Source organism: Oncorhynchus masou, chromosome 32, assembly GCF_036934945.1.
Source record: "Oncorhynchus masou masou isolate Uvic2021 chromosome 32, UVic_Omas_1.1, whole genome shotgun sequence".
Classification (NCBI taxonomy): domain Eukaryota; kingdom Metazoa; phylum Chordata; class Actinopteri; order Salmoniformes; family Salmonidae; genus Oncorhynchus; species Oncorhynchus masou.
The window spans coordinates 19,448,425-19,475,811 of NC_088243.1; the positions used below are offsets into that span (position 1 = coordinate 19,448,425).

Here is a 27,387-nt window from a genome sequence, read left to right on the forward strand (position 1 = left end):
TCATCAGGACATTGTTGTTCTGAGGAGCTAGCCGACAACAGAGCTAACACAATCACTTACATCTGAAGCTGGAAAGACAGCAAACTAGCTGCATTTAGTTTCATTTTACCTGTTTTCTACTGAAATTTCTTTGCATATATCCATAAAAATGATGCCAGCTGATTCATGATTTCGACTGGCTGACAAAAGCTGCCTGCCTGTCTGTCTCTTCCCGACTCCTGTCGGACACGTTCAATATTATGGGACAGCTGGAGATTGGATTTCAGTATAGAAAAACATTGTTGTAAATGTCAGAGACAGACAAGGTTTATACATATCTCCCCTGCTGAAAATCAAACGCTAGTCTAAAAGAAGTGGGAGATAATGTCAAGATCCTTTTTACAGAGGAGATCAAGTTTATAAATTGCCTGGCTGGGCTGTTGAGACAGTGGATTGCGCAGTGAGATGAAACAGAGTAAATAGCCATTTCAACATCATAGCTTTAGCCGGTGGTAACTAGTGGAATAGACATCGGTTGGAATGTGGTTTTAACCAATCAGCAAACAGGATTAAACCCACCCATAGTATAATAATATAATACTTGTCATGACCAGCAGGGCAGGGCCAGTGAGTGTGTTTCCAATCCATCACAACACCAAATGTTAAATATTACTTTCTAAAAGCATGTTTTGATTTACTAGGCTTCATTATTTTGATCCTTAATATGCCATCCGTACAGAATTATGATTACCTCAGAAGATTTAGCCAGTGACTGATGATACTATTTACTATGGGCCTGAACAGCACCATCTAATGGAGAATGGTTTATCTCAGGAACTGATTTGTTGAATTGAGATTTCAGACTTTGCCAATAAACAGGATTGTGATATACTATTCTTAATACTCTGAGGCCACCTGGGGCTAAAATCACAAAGTCTTGTTTAAAATAGAGTGAATCGAGTTGTGCAAAAAGTACATTAACAATACTTTCATTAAAGAAGCATTCAAATAATGTGCCATCAAAATCTTGAAGAAACTACATTTTTTTTACATGAATTTGTCTAAATGTGTTTCATCTAATCAGGTCTGTTCATCTATACTCCATTGAGAGTAAAAGTGACATACACTACTGAATAGTCACCAGTAGCTTACCTGTCTGCATGTAGAGGTCCCCACTGGTTCGGATGATCCATGCTGTGTCTTCACCAAGCGCCACAAAGGCAGAATCCTCCAGGGCCTTGTACCAGTGCCTCTTTCCTTTGATGGTGACTTTACCACATGCATACGCTGTCATGGTCTTCTGTTCCACCTTCCATAGCAGGGACCCTAAAATAAAATGAAACTTTAATGCATCTACTAATATGTACACTACCGTTCAAATGTTTGGGGTCACTTAGAAATGTCCTTGTTTTTTTTTAAAGAAAAGCAACAAAAATTGTCCATTGAAATAACATCAAATTGATCAGAAATACAGTGTAGACATTGTTAATGCCATTTGTGGGTTTGATTACAGGCTCAAAATGGCCAGAAACAAAGAACTTTCTTCTGAAACTCATCAGTCTAATCTTGTCCTGAGAAATGAAGGCTATTACATTCGAGAAATTGCCAAGAAACTAAAGATATTGTACAACGCTGTGTACTACTCTCTTCACAGGATAGTTGAACTGTTTCTAACCAGAATAGAAAGAGGAGTGTCAGGCCCCGGGGCACAACTGAGCAAGAGGAAAAGTACATTAGTGTGTCTAGTTTGAGAAACAGACGACTCACAAGTCCTCAACTGGCAGCTTATTAAACCTGCAAATCACCAGTCTCAACGTCAACAGTGAAGAGGTGACTCCGGGATGCTGGCCTTCTAGGCAGAGTTGCAAATAAAATCCATATCTCAGACTGGCCAATAAAAAATAAAAGATTAAGATGGGCAAAAGAACACAGACACTGGACAGAGGAACTCTGCATAGAAAGCCAGCATCCTGGAGTCGCCTCTTTACTGTTGATGTTGAGGCTGGTGTTTTGTGGGTACTATTTAATGAAGCTGCCAGTTCACGGCTTGTGAGGTGTCCGTTTCTCAAACTAGACACTCTAATGTACTTGTCCTCTTGCTCAGTTGTACACCGAGGCCTCCCACTCCTCTTTCTATTGTGGTTAGAGACAGTTTCACTGTCCTGTGAAGGGAGTAGTACATAGCGTTGTACGAGATCTTTCATTTCCTGGCAATTTCTCAAATGTAATAGCCTTCATTTCTCAGAACAAGATTAGACTGATGAGTTTCAGAAGAAAGTTCTTTGTTTCTGGCCATTTTGAGCCTGTAATCAAACCCACAAATGAAAAATAAGGACATTTCAAAGTGACCCCAAACTTTTGAACGGTAGTGTACATCCAAAGATGTCATTTTGGTAATCAAACTAACCAACTCCGAAAAGTAAAGATCTATCTCGATGATAGTGGTTGCTGGTGCAGTCCGTCTCCCTCAACTACAGTGCCTTTCAACTCTTCCACAATATATACACATGATAGACCCTAACAGACCCAGTCACTGAATAAATGGTCAATAAAAGCTTAAAGGTACAATATGCAGAAATGGCCCGTCATTTCCTGGTTGCTTAAATTCTAATAGTTCCCTTAATGTCAGTTTATATGATAAAACAAGCAAAAATAGTGTAGATAATCATTGTACCATCTAAACCGCAGTGGAACATCTTTTCAATACCCCAAAATATTGTATTTTCAGCTGGTGTTCAAAACTGACAGTCAAAGTCGCAAAAATTCAACTTAAGAACGGGAAGCATAAGAAATAGTGCATATAGAACAGATCTACAACTTCTTAGACTTGATTTAATGATAATGACATATCTATAACTCACATTTCTATGTGAATTTGGTGGTGTCGCCTAAAAGGTTACATATTGCAGATTTAGAAATAAAAGCACCTAACAATAGATTAATAAAAGCTTCTGCTAAATGACCATATTACAGACATCCTCATCACCTGAAGGTGACAGTGCCACCTGCTGCACATTGTCCTCAAACTTCTGCCAGCTCAGGCCCCTGTCTGAGAGGGCACTGCAGTACAGGCCTCCTTTAAAGTCCAGACACCAGATATATTGGTCTGTCACAACCAGGTTGAGGATGCCACAGCCTGGCCCTGTGTAGCCCATCCAGCTCTCTGCCAACTACAGGAGAGGAGAGAAGGTTCAAACCAGACACAGCATCCTACAGTAATGGTTTGTGTGTTATAAATGTGCCATAAAATGACTAATAACAATCAAATGATCCGTTGCTTTTCATTTTGATGCGACATTACTAACCACATGGTATCCTATTGAAATGGAATGTGCAATATGCAATGTCACATGTTGTGTGTGATATAACTGTGACCACTAGTGTAACTATTACTGTCTTGTCTTTGTCCTGCTGCCCGATGTTGGACCCCTGGAGGTTGAGGGCATTGAGTCTGTCTCCCAGGCTGGTGCTGGAGGCTGAGTACGGAACTCTGTGGACAGCGTAAATGTCCTCCTCGTCACTAGAGGGGCACTGCTCAGGCTCCAGGGAATAACACATCTGATCAACACAGCTAGGAGGCTCCAGATCCAGCAGACAGTGCTGGTGGTGGGGCTCATCCTGGTCCAAGTCATCCAGCCCAATGAGGGGGCTCAGGAGATCATCCTCCTGTTCCTCCATGGGGTCCTGCTCCTTCGAGGTCTGCATGTAGGCAAAGGTGCACTTCAGTAATAGGTCTACTTGTCGGGTGGGAGCCTCTCCCTCTTTGTTAGTGATGGAGGGGCTGTTGCCATTCTTTGGGTAGGACTGGCACTCCATGTACTGGGAGGGCAGGGACATGGCGCAGGAGGGAGGCTGAGTCCCAGGGGGTTGAGTCTGAGTCAGAGGGTCCTCTCTCTGGTCACCACCCTGGCTCTGAGCTCCAGAGGCAGTGAGTTCTGGAAAGCCCCCACTGATGGAGCCCTCCTGGTCGGGGGATCCGCTGCTCCTGCTCTGTAGGTCCAGACTGCTGCACAGGAAACTTGTGTGGTCGGAAGCTGAGGGGGGCTCACTGATAGAGGTGCTGGTCCCCCCGTCACTGCCCTCTCCTCCATCCTGACTGTAAATGCTCTCGGACCAGCTGTTGTGCTGCTCACTGATGCGGTTTCCACTTCCTGTAGAGAGAAAAAGAGAGAGCGCGAGAACATAGCAGCAAGAAGTTTCAACATTAGTGGCTTGAATCATAAGAGAAAGGTAATTATAAGACAAGCTGTTCGTTTTTTAATCTGTTAAAAAAGCAATTCGCAGTAATTTTTGTACATTTTTTGATCAACCACAGCATAACACACTAAATCTTAAATCACTACAACTGCCACTCGCCTTGCCTCCTCCTCTTGGCCTTCTTCTTGACATTGATGGCCTGGACCACCAGTTCATGCTGAAAGTCCTCCTGGTTGATGGCACTGTATTGGCTGGAGGAGAGCTCTGACTGCTCCATGGTGCTGGTGGAGAGCATCATGCCCTGAACGTTGTCGCAGGACGTGATGGAACTGCTGTGGCTATGAAAATCACTGGTGCCCCCTAAACTGCCCCCTCTCTGGTGGTCCAGTCGCTCCCCCACCTCAGGCCTCTCCATCAGGGCTCCGGCCTTCCCCGCCTCGGGGCTGTTACTCAGCTGGTCCTGCTCCAGCACCTCCTCATCCACCAGCCTCTCCCGCTCCCCCTGCTCTGTGATGATGGCCATTGTCCTGATAGTCTGGACTGTCTCCACAGAGCCGGTTGGAGGGAGCAGGATGGTAGGAGTGGTCAGGGGAGAGGTCAGACGGAAGGACAACTCAGAAACTGGGCAGGAGAAAGTTAAGAGCAGAAGATTGTTATATATGTGGGAATGACTATAGAGATACAAGAATTCAATATTAAAGTCTAGGAGTAAAGAGAGTGTTAGCTGGAGATCATGATTCTCCCTCAACTCTCTATGGTTTGTTTGAAATGAACAAAGTGCTTCTGATATATTATGACATGACGATGTACTATGTATGACATCGTACTGTTGGAAGCCAAGTCCTCAGGAGCATTTGAGATGCGAACAATGTCCCGATCTCCTTTCAGGATGAAGATTTCATTTTCCGTGCATGATACAGAGACGATGTCCCCACAGCTCTCCAGTGCACCGATGATCACCTAGAAAGGCAGCATTTTTTTTTTTTTACAGAGATAGACCTATAACATGACACCCTGACAGGACACCGGTTTAAAGACTCTCACAGGCTAAATTCACCTACCCGACTACTTTTTCTCTATCAAAATATGATTTGTGACAAAAGTGATTCAAAAGTGATTACCTGGTTGAGGAAATACATAAGACAGCTAAAATCCATGTATTAATGTATCTATTAATCCAGATATCCATGTAAAGTATCCATTAATTTGTATTAAGTGAATGATGTAAATGTTCCTGCTTGTCTACCCTTTTGTTATGAAAAAAATATATACAAAAATATTTCAACAAAAAAGTATCCATTCCTGCCTGAGGACATCTTTACCTGGTTGAGGCAGTCCAACACGTAGACACTATATTCGTTCCAGCTGAGGACCCAGCCCTCTCTGAGGAAGCAGCTCACCACACCCAGCTGCCTCTCGTGGGGCCGACAACCCCCCGTGGGGCCCGGCCTGGCAAACAGCTCAAACTGTGGCACCTCCTGGTTGAACAGACGCTTGAGGACCAGTGTGTCCACCACAAGCCCACTTACATCTGTCCGCCACAGCCGGAGGCCAGGCCTCGCTGCATAGACAAGCAGGTCACTCTGCTTACACAGGCCTGGCTGGAAGCACGCACCAAACTTCCCATTGCTTTGAGGAAAATCAACAATGCAAGATAAATATATTACACTGAACAAAAATATTAAACTCAACATGCTAGATTTTCTTTCTTTTTTTTTCTTTTTTTTACTGCTTTTACAGTTCATGTAAGGAAATCAGTCGATTGAAATAAATAAATTAGGTCCTAATCTATGGATTTCACATGACTGGGAATAGAGATATGCATCTGTTGGTCACAGTCAGATAACTGACTGTGAAAAAAAAGGTAGGGGCGTGGATCAGAAAACCAGTCAGAATCTGGTGTGACCACTAAGGCTGTGGTGGTCATGACATTTTGTCAGCTGGTGATTGTCAAGCAAATAACTGCCAGTCTCACGATAACTTAACGTTAATTAACAAACACATTTAGCATCTCTTGGCTTCCATGCAAAGCCTACAAGACACTGATGCAGACCTTAGGATCATCTATTTCAGAAGAACAGAATAGCATACTCTGCGTTGTCCTTGTTAGTGCCTGATCTGGTCGTGCTTTTTAGCTACGGGCAACACTAGTTAATTTAGAAAAAAAGATTTACTTAGTATTCCATGGCATTATTTTATAGTATGAAGAATAAAATTGAACAGAGCTGAATAAAATAGAAAGGATATTTTCTCCAAACGATTTGAGGGAGTGGTCACATACGGCTACTCTGTGTTAAGCGGTTAAAGAAACAGGTCCTCCTATATGCGTCATTTAGAGTTCCTTATGTAACTTTAGTTGTGAAATAAATGTTGGGCTATATGTTTGGATTTTTTATACATTAAGGCTGCATGAGGTGACGAATGATGATTTAAAAAAAGTTGCATGTAAAGGCATGAGCTCTGCTTTGTTATTTTGCGCAAGCTTTACACACTTCATCAGTCTGATTCACAATTTGACAAGCACTTGATAACGCCTAGAATTTCCCAGCGGCATCCCCTTTGTGTGGCCATAATGCACCCCCAAAAAATCCATGCCTGTTCCGGCTAGTGGTCGTTGTGCCCTTGGGCTGAATATAATAATTACAATTCCTTTTTTCACGTCTGCGTGCTCCGAAACACCTCTCACTCACATGGGTTTCTCAGATTTCTCAATTTGTATTATTCCAAACATAGTCTGGGACAGTTGTGGGATGTCATAGATCCCAAATTAATACAACGACTAGTATCATCAAAAAAACAATTAATTGCAATGAGGCTGACGCAGCAGATCAGAACGATTTGCTAAAACCTTTAATAAATTATTAGGCTATTTCTTCACATTATAAGCGCAGCAATGAGCACACGGCACTAGGCTTACGGGCAAATGTTCCAAAATGCAATCTATTTGCAGGAAAAAAAACATTCTCAAAAGTGACCGCAAATGTGATTATGCATGTAATGCTTTTTAAAATAATTTTTATGGTGAAAATCTTGAAACTTACGCGCTGCGTATGTATGCCAGTTCGGCTCTACACCTGTTGTAAAATGGATTAATGTGCTTAATTTTAAGTAGTTATTTGGCCACTTCAGTTGTGATACAAACCTTATCCAAACATATAGGCCTATGAGCTAGGCTACTTGATGTGTGTGACTATGACTTGAAAAAGTTGCACAAAAAAAAGGCATGCTCTGTTTCTTGCCTTACTGCACACAAACTGGGCATTATTCACAAGTTATATCATTCACAAGTGATAGGCTAATATTGTCACCCATCAGACTATTCTTAATTTAATTTTGTCTTTATATATACTAAATAATATAAGTGTGAAATTTGTTTTGATTTAGAATGGACCATTATCATGCACCTGTCTCAAAAAATATGTCATATATGCACTTAAATAGTGAATGGAGGACGCTTTTCATGTGGTTAATTTTCACGCCAGCCAGGTAGGCTATGCTCCTGTGGTAAAGAGAAGCAATGTGATGAATAGTTGAGAAATAAAGTTAAGAAATAAATATACTCGACCTAGCCTAGCCTATAGAAAGCTGATGGGATCCTCCTCTTTTTAAGAGGCCATCACTCCGTTTTCTCACGCAATTGCATAGTCTATAGAAATGTTGCATTCGATTTTTGATTACATTAGCATTGCATTACATTTAATGTGAGTGATTATAGGCACAATAGAGTGCTGAATACAAGGAAGTTAGCAAGTTCAGGAGACTGCTAATGACCATCAGCAGCATCAGAGTTGAGAAGCCTAATTACCGTGAGTAATAGGTTACGTGGAATTTGACTGTCGTCATGACTTGTGACCGCCGGTGTGGCGGTAATACGGTCACCGTAACAGCCCTAGTGACCACCACTTGCCGCATGCAGCATGACATATCTCCTTTGCATAGAGTTGATCAGGCTGTTGATTGTGGCCTGTAGAATGTTGTCCCACTTCTCTTCAATGGCAGTGCGAAGTTGCTGGATATTGGAGGAACTTGAACACTGCCATCGTACACGTCGATCCAGAGCATCGCAAGCATGCTCAATGGGTGACATGTCTGGTGAATACGCATGAATGAGCATGCAGATGATCTTCCCTGAGATGGTTTCTGACCATTTGTGCAGAAATTCTTTGATTGTGCAAACCCAGTTTCATCAGCTGTCCGGGTGGCTGGTTTGAGAAGAAATCGATTGTGGAGGTTCTGGGCTGGCGTGGTTACATGTGGTCTGCGGTTGTGAGGCCAGTTGTCTGGATGTCCTTTGGGCGGAGGACCATTCGTGATACATATGGGGAACTGTTGAGCGTGAAAAACCCAGCAGCGTTGCAGTTCTTGACACAAACTGGTGCGCATGGCACCTACTACTATCCTACTACCTACTATATTCCGTTCAAAGACACTTGTCTTGTCCATTCACCCTCTGAATGGCACACATACACGTCTCAATTGTCTCAAGGCTTAAAAATCCTTTAACCTGTCTTCTCCCCAAAATCTACACTGATTGAAGTGACATCGATAAGGAATCATAGCTTTCACCTGGATTCCCCTGGTCAGTCTATGCCACGGAAAGAGCAGATGTTCTTAATGTTTTGTATACTCAGTGTAAGTTGTGGTACTTTTAATGAATAAGTGGCTACCTCTTCCTAGGCTTGGTGCCCAGCTGCTGCAGGTTCTGTTCCTGGGTGTAGAACAGCAGGGATCTTTGATAAGAGGAGATGAGCAGGACCTTCTGACTGTACTCCAGCTGGACTATGGCTGAGAGCTCCTCAAACAGTAGCACTGGGTTACACACACCCTAAGGATATGAGCATACAACACACGTCAAAGCTCCAACCGCAATACTGGGTTACATACACCCTGAGCATTCTGGGTTACATAGACCCTGAGGATAGTGGGTTTACATACACCCTGAGCATTCTGGGTTACATAGACCCTGAGGATACTGGGTTACATACACCCTGAGGATAGGGGGTTTACATACACCCTGAGCATTCTGGGTTACATAGACCCTGAGGATACTGGGTTACATACACCCTGAGGATAGGGGGTTTACATACACCCTGAGCATTCTGGGTTACATAGACCCTGAGGATACTGGGTTACATACACCCTGAGGATAGGGGGTTTACATACATCCTGAGGATACAAAGGTACAACACATGTGAGAGAATTGAGTTAATAAACAAACAGCACAGTGTGATTGATAGATATATAGATAACTGTTATTGGAGGATATAAGGGAGTATAAAGGGGTAAAAAAAAATGCTTATTATAACTGCATAATACCTGTAGGCTTTAATTAAAGTGTTACTGAAAATTCACACAAAAAAGACCTTGACCCAAAATGAAAGAATGAAAGCTGCTATACCTGATCCAGGTCCACGGTAGAGTACACAACCTTTCCTTTGTCATCACCAGAGAAGAGCTTCATTCCATTAGCACTCCAGGCCAAGGCAGTGACTGTGCTTTTGTGAAAACCAACCACATCAAATCGCCTTAGCTACAGAAAATAGAGGGACCTCAGTGTTTTTCTACACAAATGGACACATTTACTCAGCACTTACATCTGTGCTGTTTGCGCCTGTTCATTTTAGAAGGGAATAAAAAGGGTTGGGTGGTATATGAATGTTTATACCGTCATACTGTTCCTGTACCATAACATACTATAGTTTCTAAATGTAAAAATAAATAAATACAGCTAGCAAATTACTAGCGAAGTCCCATAGCGGATGCTTGCTTAAATGCTAACTATATGCAAGCGAACATAAACTAATTGCAACCCAGCTCATAAAGTTATACAACAATCACAAAAGGCTACTCAGTTTGCTGCACGCAAAAAAATATATATATTAAAAGCAGGGATCTTGATCCAGAAGAGGATTGATTGTCTTTGCTCTAACCAATAAGCATGATCTTACCATCGAGCCACCACTATTGTATGATTTTTTAAATCATACTGTAGGTATTTCTAAACACCTCGGTATACAGTATATTACCCAAGCCTAGAATAAAATAGAAAAAAACCCAGCTCAAAAACACTATATTTAGTCATATCAACAGTTCAGTTGATTGATTGGTTTGTTGGCATACCTGTTTGTTCCTGCCTGGAAGTTGAGACACCAGTTGAAAGACAGCAACCCGACCAAACACTGTGCCCACTGCCACCAAGTCATCAAAACAACTGAGCAGCTTCACTGCCGTGATAGCTTCGGATTTCCCCTGGAAATATAACATGTTTAGAATGACATACCTACTTACTTGGGGCAAAAACATTAACTTACATTTATTTTTTTTTGTAAATCGCTAATATTTGGATGTTTGTTACCAAATTTGCTTTGGGGTGAAGGTGCATGCAACATAATTAAATCAACTAAGCAATGCCTAAAACAGCGGCATACTCACCTCTATGCTGTATTTATTAATCTGGCTGACCCGCCTGCAGTACAGGTAGAGCATCCCGATACTGCTCCCCACAGCAATGTAATCGCTGTTGGTGTCCAGAGCAGTCAGGTAGACCACAACAGAGCGGAAGCCTTTCTGGACCTTGGCAGGTATTGCATTAAGCAAGTAGTATAGGGGACAGAACTCCCTCAGGGCGCTCTGTGGAGGAGTTTGGGCTGCCATAGTGCACAGGCAATGCTCTGCTCTGTTGACAAGAAAATTAGGCACGGCTATCAAACATGTGTGGAACACATGGTGATAGACGTGACATATATAGCATAGAATAATATAATACTTGGCTAGAGTACATAGTGTGGGACCAGGCTTGGTACCTAGCTTGCTAGTTGCTGCAGTGGTTATCCTCAGGGTTTTCACACCTTCAGTTAGCGCTAGCTCGATTAGCCTAGCTAGCAACAATCCACATCAACTGAAACTACCAGCTAGTGACATTACTTGGGCAGGTCAAAATTGAATTAGCCTGCAACCGAAAATATTGGATAGCTAACGAGCTTAGAATGAGCACAGCCAGGCCAAGAGCTGTTTATCAGCAATTTTGACATGAGCTAACGTTAACAAGATAATGTTGACTAGCCTAGCTATCGTTAACTACAAATACAAAACACAAGTGTTTACACAGACTTACATTATATTATGTCCCTATATCCTGTTATCATATAGATGACACATACGTTACGCTAAACTCGTGGCGATATTGCGCTGGCGATATTGCTATCGCATCCTTCTATGATTTATTATTCGAGAACGTCAAGCGCTATGGTTGTCAACAACCCTACGACTTCCTAGTATCGCGGGAATACAATGATGCATTGCTGCCACCTACTGTGCCAAATGAGAAGTTTATTCTCAAATCGTAAACATTTTTTTACAGGTTATCAATAGTTTATTTTTCTCTGTTGTGTGTCAAACTAAACAGGCACCTAAACAGGCACACTGTATTCATGGACACATACAGTAATCCCAGTGAGTGACCTGCAGCATCCAGCTATGTGTATTAAAATTTCAATATGATAGACCAAGCAAATATTTGTTGGATCCAGAGCTTGAGGCTGGTAACTCTAATGAACTTATCCTCTGCAGCAGAGGTAATTCTAGGTCTTCCTTTCCTTTGGCAGTCCTCATGGGAGCTAGTTTCATCATTGCGCTTGATGGTTTTTGCGACTGCACTTGAAGAAACTTTCAAAGTTCATGACATTTTCCAGATTGACTGAGCTTCACGTCTTAAAGTAATGATGGACTGTAATTTCTCTTTGCTTATTTGAGCTGTTCGTGCCATAATATGGGCTTGTTTTTTTTTACCACAAATTAACTTTTAACAAGGCACACCTGCTAACTGAAATGCATTCCAGGTGACTACCTCATGAAGCTGGTTGAGAGAATTCCAAGAGTGTACAATGCTGTCATCAAGGCAAAGGGTGGCAACTGAAGAATCTCAAATATAATATACATTGGGATTGGTTTAACACTTTTTTGGTTACTAAATGATTCCATAAGTGTTATGTCATAATTTTGATGTCTTCACTATTATTCTACAATGTAGAAAATAGTAAAAATAAAGAAAAACCATGGGATGAGTAGGTGTGTCCAAACTTTTGACTGGTACTGTACATCATTGGGTTGTACAGGAGCAGGCGGTTACATCCCTGAATTTGATGTAGAGATATGTCGAAACTAACAGAACTGTCAGTATATTTTGTTGAACCTTTGGCAATAGTAGGTGCTCCAGTGGGTGGAGGACATTCCACCAGTCAGAAATGTACTAAGGTCAGATTCCATGTCTGTATTGAACAGTTTATCATCCGGAAAATCTAATAGGAGTGACCTACTATTGGAGGCATTAATGTTATTATGGAGAATCAAGAGACTGGGAGTAGTAGATTCTGCTGGGTCCCAGCCCACCTGGGAGTGAAATAGTAGACCAGGTAGCCAAAATGGCTTTAAAACTAGATATAATTGATATTTGTCCTCCACTGGGTAGAGATGTGTGGCAGAAGAGGTGGGACTCAAAGCCCAAGGGCCGGCATTTATATGCCCTCCAAAGAACGGTTGGTGGACCAAGATTCAAGGGTTAGATTAAGAAGAAAGAGGTGGTGTTTGCTCAGTTGCGTCTAGGACTTTGTACATTGAAATCGGCATTATATCTGGTTGGCAAGCATGCAAATGGTTTGTGTACAGAGTGTATAATTTATGAAACAGTGAAGCATTTGTTGATGTATTGTTCTAAGTACCGTATGTGGAAGAGAGAGAAATATTGACGTGTATGGCTATTGAGGTTGGATGGGGATCAGGGTGTTGAAAGGGATTTTGGGAATAGGTTGTTGGTAGGGTAGTTTTTTATTTTCTTAGTACTACCGTATTATATAAAAGGGTTTAATGTATCTTAATTACTGGTTTCTTTATTCAGTCTGTGAACTGTGATTGACTACACACTCCAGGACAGTAGGCGGTGGCATGCACTTCGAACATTTGTTTGCGGACCGCTATAATAATATAGAATACGAAGAACGGATACGGAAACGGCATATCAACGCTGGAGAAAAATATGATAGCTACAGCTAGCAGTCTCTTAGCTCACGACGTGAACTGTTTCCTTCTGTAGCGTTTAATGATTGCACCGTTTCACAATATTGCAACAACAAAAAAATTGGGACCATTGCAGTAACCTTTGTAGAAATATATTTTTACCAACGTATTGGTCTGTAAAAATTTAACGAAATTCAAGTTACCTAACCTATCGATTGGTTCAGAATTGCACATGAGCATCTAGCTAGCTAGCTACAACAATCAAAATGGCCGACAACGAGAGCAATATGTCAAGTACAACAACAGGGGCAGATCATGTTACAGTATCTCAAGTTCCATGTGTTTCTGGATTGCAAGTTAACCAGAAGCAAGTCGGCGAGAAATGCATTGAAGCAAATGCACCAGAGATCACCGAAGAGCAGGGCTTGACAGATTTCCTGCAAAGCTGCACAAAAGAGGAGACATTCGTTACAAAGGACTCCCAGGAGGTTGTCAGCCAAACTGAAGACCATGAACAACAACCTGAACAGAACATATTAACTTCTATTGTTGAGACCCCAGGTATTGCAACGGGAGCAGAGTATTCTACAGTCAGTGCTGACTTTGTAAATGCTCTTGCACCTGGGACCACCATCATTTATGTGCAACCAGATGGTAGTTTTGTTGAGGGATCAGGTCTGACTGAAGAGGAGCAGCAACAGCTAGTGGAGCAGTTGGCCAAACAACAGCTTATCACAGTGACTGAGAATGAGGCTGCTCATCTGTTTGAACAAAATCAAGGCATCAAAACAGTCCCTACTACTTCGTCACAGATACAGTATACTATTCCCAGTACAGCACTGGCTCCAAACGAACTGCAACAAGTGATAGAGCAAGTTACCAAATCTCAGCAATTCATGGCCCAGACACCCAAGGGATCGGAGCAGGTTGTGACCACACTGGATCCCACAACTGGCTTGTTCACGACTGTAGCAGCTTCAGAGATTGCAGTAGCAAGCCCACAGCCACTGGTCACTATGCAGAATGCATCACAGAAGCTGAAGAATGTTGCGAAACAAGTGGCACTTCAGTCCCACAATGGTACACGCCTGGTTCAGAAAAAGGTAACGTTTGGGATTTGTTTATGTATTCTATGTTATAATTTAGTTAGTAATCCAAATTATTATACTTGTGACTTTCACTGATATGTATGCTTAATTGTCAAATTCTGTTTAAGGATGAAAAGCTGCATGAAATCTGTCTGGCAATTATGACCGCCACTGACATTAATATTGTTTATATTTTACCAGCAGGAAACCATCAGAATCCAAGTCCAGATACCATCTGGAAAGCAGGAGGGGAAAGGACCTACACAGACTACCATATCAATCCCTCAACAGAAGAACTTGGCTGTGGCCAGTCAAGGCCAGCAAGTCAAAGTGTCTACGAACGGCAGTGTGAGCAACAGCCCCCAGATCATCCACATCACACCCATAGTTGGACAGCAACAGTACTTCCTACAGCAGAACCCTGGAGACCCTCCTATTCAGCTGCTACTGCAGAGCTCAACACCTGTGGTTGGGAGCCTGGTTCCCGTTGTGCACAAACTGCCCATACCTGTTCAGACCCCTGTCCAGCAGCCTTCAGGTAAGGCCCCGGTCAATGGGACAACAGTCACAGCAATTAAACCTGCCACGTCTGTCTCTGTCCCCACAGTGGAAAAAGTCAAAAGGGTCAAAACCAGAATGAAAAAGGCACCGAAAATCAAAACGCGTTCCGGGAGGGTGTCCAGACCACCCAAGTACAAGGTGAAGGACTATAAGTTCATCAAGACAGAGGACTTGGCCGAGAGCCATCAGTCAGATTCTGACGACTACTCTGAAATCAGTGTGGAGGAAGATGAAGATGGTGAGGATGGTAAAAAGGGAGCAGCATCTATGATTTACAGTCACAAGCGGAAGGCCTTTCAATGTGAAACGTGCGATAAAGCTTACATAGGCCATGGAGGTCTGTCCAGACACTACAGGCTGAACCCCTCCCACGGTGAACTGAAGTCACTTCCTGAAGGGACCTCTAAAACAGACAGCCCTGATAAAAGCGCAAACGCTGGGGCCGAACATAAGAAGCCGACTGAAGAAAGTAATGCAAGCAGTGTTAAAAATACATCAGGTCCTGAGAAAAGTGAGGCCACAGAGAAAACAACTGCTGCAATGTCAACCACTCAACAAAAAGTAAGACCCTAGAAAGTTACCATCTCAACCAATGTTGACAAAAAAAAATGACCATTGGTATGTTTACAACCCATAGCTAATTTAGCCTAAAGCTAATATGGTTACCGGTATGTCTGTCTGTTATAGTGACCGTTTCTTGGACACAGACTAAGCCTAGTCCTGTTCTAAAAATACAAATCATGCACAACGGAAATTCTCTAGAAATAGCTTTAGTTCAGGACTAGGCTTTATCTGTGTCTGGGAAACTGATCCATAGTGTTTTACTGATTCTGTTGTACGTCCACAGGCAGATACCACAGCAACCCAAGGAGTAGCAGTTTCTACCAGGCAGGCTGTGGTCCAGGCTCGGGGACCAGGGAGGCCCAGAGGACGAGGCAGACCACCTACCAAAGCACACCCAGCGGTGAGACTGGGGCGACCTCCAAAGATAGGAGGGGGAGCAGCCAGCGTGGAGCAGCAGACCCAGAGTAGGAAAGCATGGCTCAAAGAGGTACATCAAATTAAGCGTCAGGATTAGAAAACGTTACTACCATAAAAAATGTGCTCAAAAGCATTTTGTTCTGAGAATGCAACACATAGCGATGCTGTGAGTATCACATCTGAAAATCATACCTACCAATGGTGCTAATGACAAAGGATAGGAATGTGTATATACTAGTACTTTACTACGTCACTTGTCCCCTGTTTAGGTGACACACGAATGTGACAATGAAGAACTAATGGAGACTGTGCTCCCTCGTCTGGCTAAGGTCATGACTGTCTGGGAGTTCCTCCTGATGAAGGTACGGTCACCACCTGAAAAACAGTGCAATAAAAAAGAAGTTACGTAATACATGGTTTTTGCTGCACATTGTTTGAATGCATGGTGATATAGTGGGAAAATTGGATGTTCACATTTTAGGCTTGATATGGAAGCTAATTACCTCTGGACAAATGGTGGATCTGTTTATCATATTTTTTGCAACAGTCAAATAAAGAATAAGACGTTCTGTTTTTAGTTTACTGAATAAGTGTATCCCATTTAACCTAAGGTGGAGAAGGGGCGGCAACCCAAAACCCAGTTTTCGGATGTGTACCGGGAGTTTGAGAAGCTCCACAGTCAGGTGAAGAAAATGGCCCAAGACTACATCAGTAACCCTCAGGGTGTCCACATGGCCTTGGAGGTCCACAATGTAGAGGTAAAAATTTATACAGAATATTTTCCTGCTAGCACTGACTTTGCTGATAACTACTTTGAGGGAATATGTACTTGCCTACGACTGTGATATGTGGTTGTCTCACCCAGCTATCTTAAGATGAATGCACTAATTGTAAGTCACTCTGAATATGAGCATCTGCTAAATCACTAAATTGTTATTCCATCTTGGAATCAAAATGTAGAGAGTAAAAGTTTCATACTGTACATCCTGTCACTTAGGTTGCCAAATCTCTTGGCATCTTCGATGAGGTGAACAAGTTCAAAGTTCTGAACACTCCAACTCAGCAGAATGTCACCAACATGGCAACCAAGAATGTCCACTATATGGAGGTAAGGAGAGCACTATTTAATTTAGACCGCACACTTCTCTACGCTAAGGGAATTATGGCATTATTATGGATTGTTTTCATAAATGAATTATGAGATGCTCAGATTTGAGTAATTGTTAGATTGACGTGAGTCTTTCTCTACCTAGAATTCTAAAATGTTACCTCCAACAAAGAGGTTTAAAATGGAAAACCAGGCTGGTGTTCAGATCCATCAGAACGGCATTGAGACTTCCACAAAAGGTATGTTGTATTTTTTTACCTGATGCTACTAACAATTTGTGGATAGATATTTGCTATATGTCCAAAGTAGATCACTTTTCATTATCTTCTGCTTTCTTTTCCCTGTATCCTCTCAGAATCCAGTGAGGCCAAAGTCGAGAACACCGCAACAACAAGCATGAAGTACATTTCGCCACATACTGAGGTGGTCACCAAGAGTCCCGTGGGCCCTGAAGTCACTCAGACTGCTACCATCACACCACAGGTCGTCTCATCTAACCCTGAGACGAACATAACACCCATGGAACTGATCCAGGATCACTTATCCAACAGCATGACAGAGACCGTTGACTCAGTAGGAGAGGAGGCCATGGAGACAGATCAGGGTGTGTCTGGTACAGAACCTACCGAGGTCCTGAGCACCAGTGACATAGCGGATCAAATGAAGGAGCTAGAGAAGGCCTTGGCCACAGACCCAGTCGCAGTTGATCAGCAGCCCATGAGTACTCAGCCGCAGCAGTCCAACCCTACCCCAGTCCAGCAGAGTGGCCTAACCCAGGCTGCCTCCACCTCCAGTGGACAAGGCCAGGTGGTGGTTCAGGAGGCCCAGGGCTGCCAGGAGGTCCAGGAGATCTACATCCAGACGGAGGGGCTGACCATGCATCTAGCAGAAGGCCAGGAGGGCGAATTGGCCTCGGAGCGCATAGTCATCGTCAACGGGCCTGATGGCACCACTATGCACATCCGCGCCCCTGAAGGAGTCCCTCTGGAAGCAGTCCACGCTCTGCTTGGTATTGAGGCTGAGGGGAAAACACAGCAGTGATGATTGTTGTTCCTCCACACCCAGCCACCTCAACACCAAGCACACGTCTCTCTTTTCCATCTGGTGGATTTTAAGTGTATTCCTGGTATTCTTTGTAAATTTGTAAACGTTCTTTTCGTTGTGGTGTTTTCATCCTTTAACAAGTGCTTAGTTTGTGATATGTTTATATGTAGATAAATATCAAAGCAGTACAAAAAATGTTGCACTATTTTATTACTTTTTATATATTTGGGTGTAACATTTTCCAAAATAGGTTTCTAATACCATTGAAAATGAATGCAAATGAGGGGAAATAAAATCAAAAGTTAAGAAATTGTGGTTATTCATTTCCATGTTTCATTTGTGACTCATTGTTGCAGTACAACCATTTCATATGCTGTACAGTTGAACTCATTTTCCTAATAAAGGATGCGAGAACTAAATCATTTTATTATTTCATGGAGTTGAAACCAGCAGCATTGCTGTGCATGAGTTCCTTTGTAATGGCCATACAGTAGTTGTCATTTATTTATGGACTTGTTAGTACAGTAGCCATAATAGTCTATAAACAAAATAGAATGTTCCAACTGAAGTTGGTTAAATTGGCCTATGCCCTGTCTCTAAAAGAAGACCCTCCAACAGTAACTTTGCCCTGTCATCTGTGTACGGCTGATACAGCCAGCAGGACAGGTACACCATTGAAAGGTCTGGGTTAGTTGTGTGAGCTAGCTCCTGAAGAATAGCCCGTTTCAGAGTCAGTTCTTGCTTGTAGGCTTCATAGAGCTTGTTGGAGACGTCTGCTGCAATGAAAAGAGACATTTCATAAAACAAATGGTCCATACTAAAAACACCTTGAGGGCCAATTTCCCAGATACAAATTAAGCCTACCATAGAACTAAAAAGGCAATTGAGAATCTCCAAAGTGTTTTCTAGTCTAGAACTTGGTGTAGCCTGGGAAACCAGTTCAATGTGTATTTTCAAAGCGCAGGGCATCTAAAACTGATTAATGGTCTCACCGAACTGTGACGTAGGCCAGGTCTGAAACAAAGGAGTTTGTCTTCCTCCTGTTCCATACTGGAATGTCTCTAGATCGATGATCCCCTTCTCAGAGGAAACTAACTTCTCCATTTTTGATACAATACGAGTCTAATGGGAAGAAAAAAAAGAGTCAGTAATGACACCGACAGCACAATTGTAGCCTGGTCCCAGATATTTTTGTGTTGTGACAATGACTATTGAGTTTGCAAGACAGTACAAACAGATCTGGAACCAGGCTACAATTGTTGGTGTTTCCAGGGAGAAAAAGAGAAAGTGGAACAATCCTCAATCAAGATTTGGCAGATTCTTCCACAATCTTTGGTTCTGTTCAATAATGGCACAAATGATCTACTCACCATTTTGTCCACGACACTTAGCAACTTGTCACACTCCTCTTCTAGTTCTCTACTGTTTTCAAATGCATTCTCTGAATTAGAGCTGGCAGAGGTGTCCTGACCCGCCATCATGACTTGCATCTCTTTCTGTGAACTGATTTTAATAAAGGGATAAGGAGGGGTGCACTTTAAGAGCTCTCTCACATTGGCATGACTTTCCTACCAATTCTGTATAAGTCCATGGATTATTAGACATGTATTATTATCCTACTACAAATCTTACAACAGCCTCGTTGGTAGAAACCACATACTGCAGAACATGGATTGACTTACCTTTTGTTGAATCCTAAATTGACTATCTTATTTGCCATGGTGGATCCTTCATCATTCAGTCGGTCCCATTTCAGAATCAGATTGTGCCAGTCTGCTGCGTTGTCCTTTACTTTCCTTGCACTGCCAGTCACTGCAGACTGGGACTTTCTGCCAGGAGTGGTCGTCTCTGATCCTTGTAGGCCTACTGGGGAAAAGACAGTAACACTTCTGTGTGTGGCCTAAGAGAGTGTGCCTGCCTGCTAGTGTCTTTGGTGTGGCCAAAGATATGGGAAGAGGTAATTTACTGACAACCAGGTAATGGGTAGATAAGTATATTAGATACATTTTTATTGCATAGATAGAAGATGAAATAAAACATAGCAAGTAATTCACCAGTTGACACAAGAAGGATTCTTACTAACTACCATTATGATTCTAAGGATGTAGCCAGAGCCATATATTTCATATTTAACAAAAATATAAACACAACGTGCAACAATTTCAATGATTTACAGAGTTACAGTTGATATAAGGAAATCATTCAATTTAAATAAATGTATTAAGGTCCTAATCTATAGATTTCACATCAGGAGCACAAACATGGGTGGGCCTTGGAGGACCCAGGCCCAGCCAATCAGAATGAGTTTTTCCCCACAAAAGGGCTTTATTACAGACAGAAATAATCCTCAGTTTCATCAGCTGTCCGAGTTGCTGGTCTCAGAAGATCCCGCAGGTAAAGGAGGCGGATGTGAAGGTCCTGGACTGGCGTGGTTACAAGTGGTCTGCAGTTGTGAGGCCGGTTGGACATACTGCCAAATACTCTAAAACGACGTTGGAGGCAGCTTAGAGTAGAGAAATTAATATTCAATTCTCTGGCAACAGCTCTGGTGGACATTCCTGCAGTCTGCATGCCAATTGCACGCTCCCTCAAAACTTGAGATTATCTGTGGTGTTTTGTGACAAAACTGCACACAAAAAAATTGTCAGAGACTCCAGTCACCCAAGTAATAGACTGTTTTCTCTGCCACCGCACGGCAAGCGGTACCGGTCCAGGCCCAAAAGGCTCCTTAACAGCTACCCCCAAGCCATAAGACTGCTGAACAATTAATCAATTAATCATGGCCACCAGACTATTTACATTTACCTCCCCCCTCCATATTTACATTTACCTCCCCCTCCATTTGTTTTGTACACTGCTGCTAGTCGCTGTTTATTATCTATGCATATTCACTTTACCCCTACCTACATTAACAAATTACCTCAACTAACCTGTACATTGACTCAGTACCGGTACACTCTGTATATAGCCTCAACAGATCACTGACCATCTCGAATCCCACCGTACCTTCTCCTCTGTGCAATCTGGTTTCCGAGCCGGTCACGGGTACACCTCAGCCACGCTCAAGGTACTAAACGATATCATAACCGCCATCGATAAAAGACAGTACTGTGCAGCCGTCTTCATCGACCTGGCCAAGGCTTTCGACTCTGTCAATCACCATATTCTTATCGGCAGACTCAGTAGCCTCGGTTTTTCTGATGACTGCCTTGCCTGGTTCACCAACTACTTTGCAGACAGAGTTCAGTGTGTCAAATCGGAGGGCATGTTGTCCGGTCCTCTGGCAGTCTCTATGGGGGTGCCACAGGGTTCAATTCTCGGGCCGACTCTTTTCTCTGTATACATCTATGCAGACGACACCATTCTGTATACTTCTGGCCCTTCCTTGGAAACTGTGCTATCTAACCTCCAAACGAGCTTCAATGCCATACAACACTCCTTCCGTGGCCTCCAACTGCTCTTAAACGCAAGTAAAACCAAATGCATGCTTTTCAACCGTTCGCTAACTGCACCCGCATGCCCGACAAGCATCACCACCCTGGATGGTTTCGACCTAGAATATGTGGACATCTATAAGTTCCTAGGTGTCTGGCTAGACTGTAAACTCTCCTTCCAGACTCATATCAAACATCTCCAATCTAAAATCAAATCTAGAGTCGGCTTTCTATTTCGCAACAAAGCCTCCTTCACTCACGCCGCCAAACTTACCCTAGTAAAACTGACTATCCTACCGATCCTCGATTTCGGCGATGTCATCTACAAAATAGCTTCCAATACTCTACTCAGCAAACTGGATGCAGTTTATCACAGTGCCAGCCGTTTTGTTACTAAAGCACCTTATACCACCCACCACTGCGACCTGTATGCCCTAGTCGGCTGGCCCTCGCTACATATTCGTCGCCAGACCCACTGGCTCCAGGTCATCTACAAGTCCATGCTAGGTAAAGCTCCTCCTTATCTCAGTTCACTGTTCACAATGGCAACACCCACCCGTAGCACGCGCTCCAGCAGGTGTATCTCACTGATCATCCTTAAAGCCAACACCTATTTTGGCTGCCTTTCCTTCCAGTTCTCTGCTGCCTGTGACTGGAACGAATTGCAAAAATCACTGAAGTTGAAGACTTTTCTCCCTCACCAACTTTAAACATCTGCTATCTGAGCAGCTAACCGATCGCTGCAGCTGTACATAGTCCATTGGTAAATAGCCCACCCAATTTACCTACCTCATCCCCCATACTGTTTTTATTTATTTACTTTTCTGCTCTTTTGCACACCAGTATCTGTACCTGCACATGACCTTCTGATCATTTATCCCTCCAGTGTTAATCTGCAAAATTGTAATTATTCACCTACCTCCTCATGGCTTTTGCACACAATGTATATAGACTCTTTTTTTTCTACTGTGTTATTGACTTGTTTATTGTTTACTCCATGTGTAACTCTGTGTTGTTGTCTGTTCACACTGCTATGCTTTATCTTGGCCAGGTTGCAGTTGTAAATGAGAACTTGTTCTCAACTAGCCTACCTGGCTAAATAAAGGGGGAAATAAAATAGAATAAATCAAATAAAAATTGTTGTTATTTTACTGTGTTCCTTTGTATTATTTTTTACTTTAGTTTATTTTGTTCTTCTTGAACTGCACTGTTGGTTAAGGGCTTGTAAGTAAGCATTTCACGGTAAGGTCTACACTTGTTGTATTCGGCGCATGTGACAAATAATGTTTGATTTGATTTTAGAGTGGCCTTTCATTGTCCCCAGCACAAGGTGCACCTGTGTAATGATCATGCTGTTTAATCAGCTTCTTGATATGCCACACCTGTCCTGTCGGGTGTAACGTCAATTTGTATAGTTTACTTCGCTACTTGAGTCATCTCTCTCCACTCGCTCTCTCTCCCAGCCACCCAATGAGAACATTTGTTGTTCCTCGACCACGAGACACTTGCATTCAGTCTGCATGGTCAGCATATGCAACTATGTTGATGACAACAATGATGTTTGCACTTTGCTTCTTAATATAAATCCACTAGCGTTATATAATTAATATTAGTTTGTTTTTCTTACATCTGCAAACAGCTTGTTTGTCTTTTCTTCGCAAGTTAGGCCTAAATCTTGTTAGACGCTAATGCTAATCACTAGCTAATAAATGTACTGAATCAGAGGCCACATAATTAGCTTTACAGCCTGATAATACCAGAGATGGTGTAGACCTAAATCAGCATGATGTTTGTACAACAGCATCTTCTAAATCAAAGAGGAATACAAAGCATGAAGTAGCTAAGAGAAAATCTTCAATGTAGCCAACGATTATAGGGTCCCCAAGGAAACACAACTCTTTGGTTCTTAACCTGTCACAATAACTCCTGCCTGGCATTATAAGTCCTTGTCATGTCAAACAATACTGTATTCAAAGTGTCAACTATTATATTCTAACTATAGAATTAGAATATTATATTCATTATATTTCCATGATTCCAACTGTTCACACAAGTGTTTTAATCTCAATCACTAGCCAAATCGCAATTGTAACATTTGGTTAAAAATAAGGCCTCGATGATTTGCCCATATCGTGCAGCCCTATGTGGCAGTATGGAAATTATCTCAAATGAGTGCAGGAAATGCAAAAATTGATAAATGCTTTAAAGTATTTTTAATTTAAGCTAAATTGAACAGTATAAAAGTATCAAAATGGAGAACGACCCATTGGAATCCTTTAGAATATAGGTGTTGCCACCCTAGGGTTACGTACTACTAAGCAAATTTAACACGATGGCACTGACAGATGGTCGTCTCGCTTCAAGTCCTTGCAAGTCCTTCAAGTACTATGTAGTATTTCATTTTTTTATGTATTATTTCTTACATTGTTGGCCCAGAAAAACTTAAGTCTAATTACATACAACCAGGAAGAACTATTGGATATGAGACGGATGTCAACTTACCAACATTACGACCAGGAATACGACTTTCGCAAAGCGGATCCTCTGTTTGGACCACCACCCAGGACAATGGATCTAATCCCAGAGCCGACCCAAGACAACGGCGGCGCAGAAGGGGCAGACGGAGCGGCCTGGTCAGGCTCCATAGACGTGCACATCGCCCACCGCTTCCAAGTATACTACTCGCAAATGTCCAGTCTCTTGACAACAAGGTAGACGAAATTAGAGCAAGGGTTGCCTTCCAGAGAGACATCAGAGATTGCAACATTCTCTGTTTCACAGAAACATGGCTCTCTCGGGATACATTGTCGGAATCGGTTCAGCCACTGGGCTTCCCCATGCATCACGCCTACAGAGATAAACACCTCTCTGGGAAGAGGGGGTGTATGCTTCATGATTAACGACTCACGGTGTAATCATAACAACATACAGGAACTCAAGTCCTTCTGCTCACCCGATCTAGAGTTCCTCACAATCAAATGCCGGCCATATTACCTTCCAAGAGAATTCCTGTCAGTTATCGTCACAGCTGGGTACATACCACCTCAAGCAGACACTAAGACAGCCCTAAAGAAACTTCACTGACTCTATATAAAGTGGAAATCATATATCCTGAGGATGCATTTATTGTAGCTGGGGATTTGAACAAAGCAAATTTGAGAACAAGGCTACCTAAATTCTATCAGCATATTGATTGCACTACGGGTGGGTGTAAAACACTTGACCACTGCTACTCAAACTTCCGCGATGCATACAAAGCCCTCCCCCGCCCTCCCTTCGGCAAATCCGACCACGATGCTATCTTGCTCCTACCGTCTTATAGGCAGAAACTCAAAAAGGATGTACCCTTGACTAGAACCATTCAATGCTGGTCTGACCAATCAGAAATCCATGCTTCAAGATTGTTTTGATCACGCGGACTGGGATATGTTCCAGGCCATCCTCAGAGAATAACATCGACCTATACACTGACCCGGTGAGTGAATTTATAAGGAAGTGCATTGGAGATGTTGTACCCAATGAGACTATTAAAACCTACCCTAACCAGAAACCGTGGATGGATGGCGGCATTCGCGCAAAACTGAAAGTGCAAACCACCGCATCTAACCATGGAAAGAGGTCGGGGAATACGGCTGAATTTAAACCGTGCAGTTATTCCCTCCGCAAGACAATCAAACAAGTGAAATGCCGGTACAGGGACAAAGTGGAGTCGCAATTCAACGGCTCAGACACGAGACGCATGTGGCAGGGTCTACAGGAAATCCCGGTCTACAAAAAGAAAACCAGCCATGTCACAGACACTGACGTCACGCTTCCAGACAAACTAAACATCTTCTTTGCCCGCTTTGAGGATAATACAGTGCCACCGTCACGGACCACAAACAAGAACTTCTCTGTGGCCGACATGAGTAAAACATTTAAAAGTGTTAACCCTCGCTAGGCTGCTGGCCCAGACGTCATCCCTAGCCGTGCCCTCAGAGCATGTGCAGACCTGCTGGCTGGTGTATTTACGGACATATTCAATCGCTCCCTATCCCACCCTATCCCAGTCTGCTGTCCCCACATGCTTCAAGATGGCCACCATTGTTCCTGTACCCAAGAAGGCAAAGATAACTGAACTAAATGACGACCACCCCGTAGCACCCACTTCTGTCATCATGAAGTGCATTGAGAGACTAGTCAAGGATCATATCACCTCCACCTTACTGGCTACCCTAGACCCACTTCAGTTTGAATACCGCACTACCAGGTCCAAAGACGATGCAATCGCCATCACACTGCACAAATCCCATCTGGACAAGAGGAATACCTATGTAAGAATGCTGTTCATTGATTACATCTCAGCATTCAACACCATAGTACCCTCCAAGCTCATCATCAAGCTAGAGAACCTGGGCCTCAACCCCGCCCTGTGCAATTGGGTCCGGGACTTCCTGACGGGCCGTCCCCGGTGGTGAAAGTAGAAAACAACATCTCCACCTTGCTGACCCTCAACACTGGGGCCCCACAAGGGTGCGTGCTCAGCCCCCTCCTATACTGCCTGTTCACTCACAACTGCATGGCCATGCACGCCTCCAACTCAATCATAGAGTTTGCAGACGATACAACAGTAGTAGGCTTGATTACCAACAACGACGAGACAGCCTACAGGGAGGAGGTGAGGGTGTGTGGTGTCAGGAAAACAACTTCTCACTCAACGTAAACAAAACAAAGGAGATGACTGTAGACTTCAGGAAACAGCAGAGGGAGCACCCCCATATCCACATCGAAGTGACAGCAGTGGAGAAAGTGGAAAGTTTTATGGTCCTTCAGCATACACATCAATGACAAACTGAAATGGTCCACCAACACAGACAGTGTGGTGAAGAAAGTGCAACAGCGCCTCTGATGAAATTTGGCTTGTCACCCAAAATCCTGACTAACTTTTATAGATCCACAATCGAAAGCATCCTGTCGGGCTGTATCACAGCCTGGTACAGCAACTGCTCTGCCCTCAACCGCGAGGCTCTCCAGAAGGTGGTGCGGTCTGCACAATGCATCACCGGGGGCAAACTACCTTCCCTCCAAGACACCAACAGCACCCTGATGTCACAGGAAGGCCAAAAAGATCATCAAGGACAACAACCACCTGAGTTGCTGCCTGTTCACACCGCTACCATCCAGAAGGCGAGGTCAGTACAGGTGCATCAAAGCTGGGACAGAGAGAAGCTGTTCTTCAGGCTCTCAAGGCCATCAGACTGCTTAACAGCAATCACGAACACAGAGAGGCTGCTGCCTACATGGAGACCCAATCACTGACCACTTTAACAAATGGATCATGAGTCCCTTTAAACAATGCCACTTTAATAATGTTTACATATCTAACATTACTCATATGTATACACTGTATTTTATACCATATATTGCACCTTGCCTATGCCGCTCGGCCATCGCTCATCCATATATTTATATGTACATATACTCATTCACCCTTTAGATGAGTGTATTAGGTAGTTGTTGGGGAACTGTTAGATTACTTGTTAGATTTTACTGCACTGTCGGGAACCAGAAGCACAAGCATTTCGCTTCACTTGCATTAACATCTGCTAACCATGTGTATGTGACAAATACAATTTGATTTTACATGTATTATTCAAAAACATAAAATAGCGTCATACCGTAATTTTTTTTAATACCGTGATATATTTTCTCCATATCACCCAGACCTAGTAGCTGGCTACCTCCGGTTCAGGGCATCGTTCTAAGCTAGCTAGCTCGCTCAGCAGTGGTCCAATCAATCAACATTGAATTTGTTAACACCATCCACCTCATTCGCTAACACAAGACTGGAGTTATTGCCTTTACCTTCCATTGTTATTGTATATCCATGGCTTATACTATTCAAGTTGTTAGTTTATTGAAGTACTCTTGTGCTTCCTGAAACACACATTTCTTCCAAAGTCAACTTCCGCATATTTCTTCTTCTGGGTCTGTGACAGACTGT

The 27,387-nt window shown here is 42.9% G+C and overlaps 3 protein-coding genes across 8 annotated transcripts in view; 1 reads left to right on the forward strand and 2 right to left on the reverse strand.

The window, feature by feature from the left end:
- The window catches only part of LOC135525672 (tectonin beta-propeller repeat-containing protein 2-like), a 37,045-nt gene extending 25,595 nt beyond the window's left edge, over window positions 1-11,450 (reverse strand). The window contains exons 1-11 of one of the 2 annotated variants that reach the window (XM_064953434.1): window positions 11,291-11,450; window positions 10,609-10,852; window positions 10,297-10,425; window positions 9,575-9,706; window positions 8,844-9,001; window positions 5,499-5,805; window positions 5,004-5,136; window positions 4,336-4,797; window positions 3,373-4,130; window positions 2,966-3,149; window positions 1,132-1,305 (exon numbers count right to left, since the gene is read on the reverse strand). In XM_064953434.1, coding sequence (XP_064809506.1) covers window positions 1,132-1,305; window positions 2,966-3,149; window positions 3,373-4,130; window positions 4,336-4,797; window positions 5,004-5,136; window positions 5,499-5,805; window positions 8,844-9,001; window positions 9,575-9,706; window positions 10,297-10,425; window positions 10,609-10,830 — 2,659 coding nt within the window. In that variant the 5' untranslated portion in view covers window positions 10,831-10,852; window positions 11,291-11,450. Of the gene's footprint in view, window positions 1-1,131; window positions 1,306-2,965; window positions 3,150-3,372; window positions 4,131-4,335; window positions 4,798-5,003; window positions 5,137-5,498; window positions 5,806-8,843; window positions 9,002-9,574; window positions 9,707-10,296; window positions 10,426-10,608; window positions 10,853-11,290 lie in introns of those variants that run through there. The other variant, XM_064953435.1, reaches the window with a different exon arrangement.
- Window positions 11,451-13,196: 1,746 nt separating this feature from the next.
- Window positions 13,197-18,280, forward strand: znf839 (zinc finger protein 839). Of its 2 annotated transcripts, none has more exons than XM_064953441.1 (8): window positions 13,197-14,291; window positions 14,478-15,398; window positions 15,685-15,888; window positions 16,088-16,180; window positions 16,430-16,576; window positions 16,816-16,926; window positions 17,072-17,165; window positions 17,282-18,280. In XM_064953441.1, exons 1-8 carry the CDS (start codon window positions 13,455-13,457, stop codon window positions 17,965-17,967), a joined length of 3,093 nt encoding a protein of 1,030 aa, XP_064809513.1. In that variant the 5' UTR covers window positions 13,197-13,454; the 3' UTR covers window positions 17,968-18,280. The 2 variants fall into 2 exon arrangements, with proteins under 2 accessions (XP_064809513.1, XP_064809514.1); XM_064953442.1 differs by having other exon boundaries at window positions 14,481-15,398.
- cinp (cyclin dependent kinase 2 interacting protein) lies at window positions 18,164-27,364 on the reverse strand. 4 transcript variants are annotated; one of them, XM_064953446.1, is made up of 5 exons: window positions 27,249-27,364; window positions 19,653-19,833; window positions 19,341-19,473; window positions 18,963-19,092; window positions 18,164-18,746 (listed from the first exon to the last, which is right to left on the reverse strand). In XM_064953446.1, the coding sequence occupies exons 1-5, from the start codon at window positions 27,253-27,255 to the stop codon at window positions 18,544-18,546; spliced, it is 654 nt and encodes a 217-aa protein (XP_064809518.1). In that variant the 5' UTR covers window positions 27,256-27,364; the 3' UTR covers window positions 18,164-18,543. The 4 variants fall into 4 exon arrangements, with proteins under 4 accessions (XP_064809518.1, XP_064809517.1, XP_064809516.1 ...); XM_064953445.1 differs by having other exon boundaries at window positions 19,653-19,836; XM_064953444.1 differs by lacking the exon at window positions 27,249-27,364 and adding an exon at window positions 27,062-27,229 and having other exon boundaries at window positions 18,164-18,743.
- Window positions 27,365-27,387: the final 23 nt, after the last annotated feature.

Bases quoted from the DNA above. Each gene is read 5' to 3' on its own strand.
- znf839 (XM_064953441.1), top strand. From the start codon at position 13,455: ATGGCCGACAACGAGAGCAATATGTCAAGTACAACAACAGGGGCAGAT. The intron at 15,889-16,087 runs GTACATCAAATT...TCCCCTGTTTAG, and splicing joins GGAAAGCATGGCTCAAAGAG to GTGACACACGAATGTGACAA. The intron at 16,927-17,071 runs GTAAGGAGAGCA...TTCTCTACCTAG, and splicing joins AGAATGTCCACTATATGGAG to AATTCTAAAATGTTACCTCC.
- cinp (XM_064953443.1), bottom strand. From the start codon at position 27,098: ATGGAGAAAATATATCACGGTATTAAAAAAAATTACG. The intron at 19,093-19,340 runs GTGAGTAGATCA...TCTTCCCATTAG, and splicing joins TAAGTGTCGTGGACAAAATG to ACTCGTATTGTATCAAAAAT. The intron at 18,747-18,962 runs GTGAGACCATTA...TTTTCATTGCAG, and splicing joins CTGGCCTACGTCACAGTTCG to CAGACGTCTCCAACAAGCTC.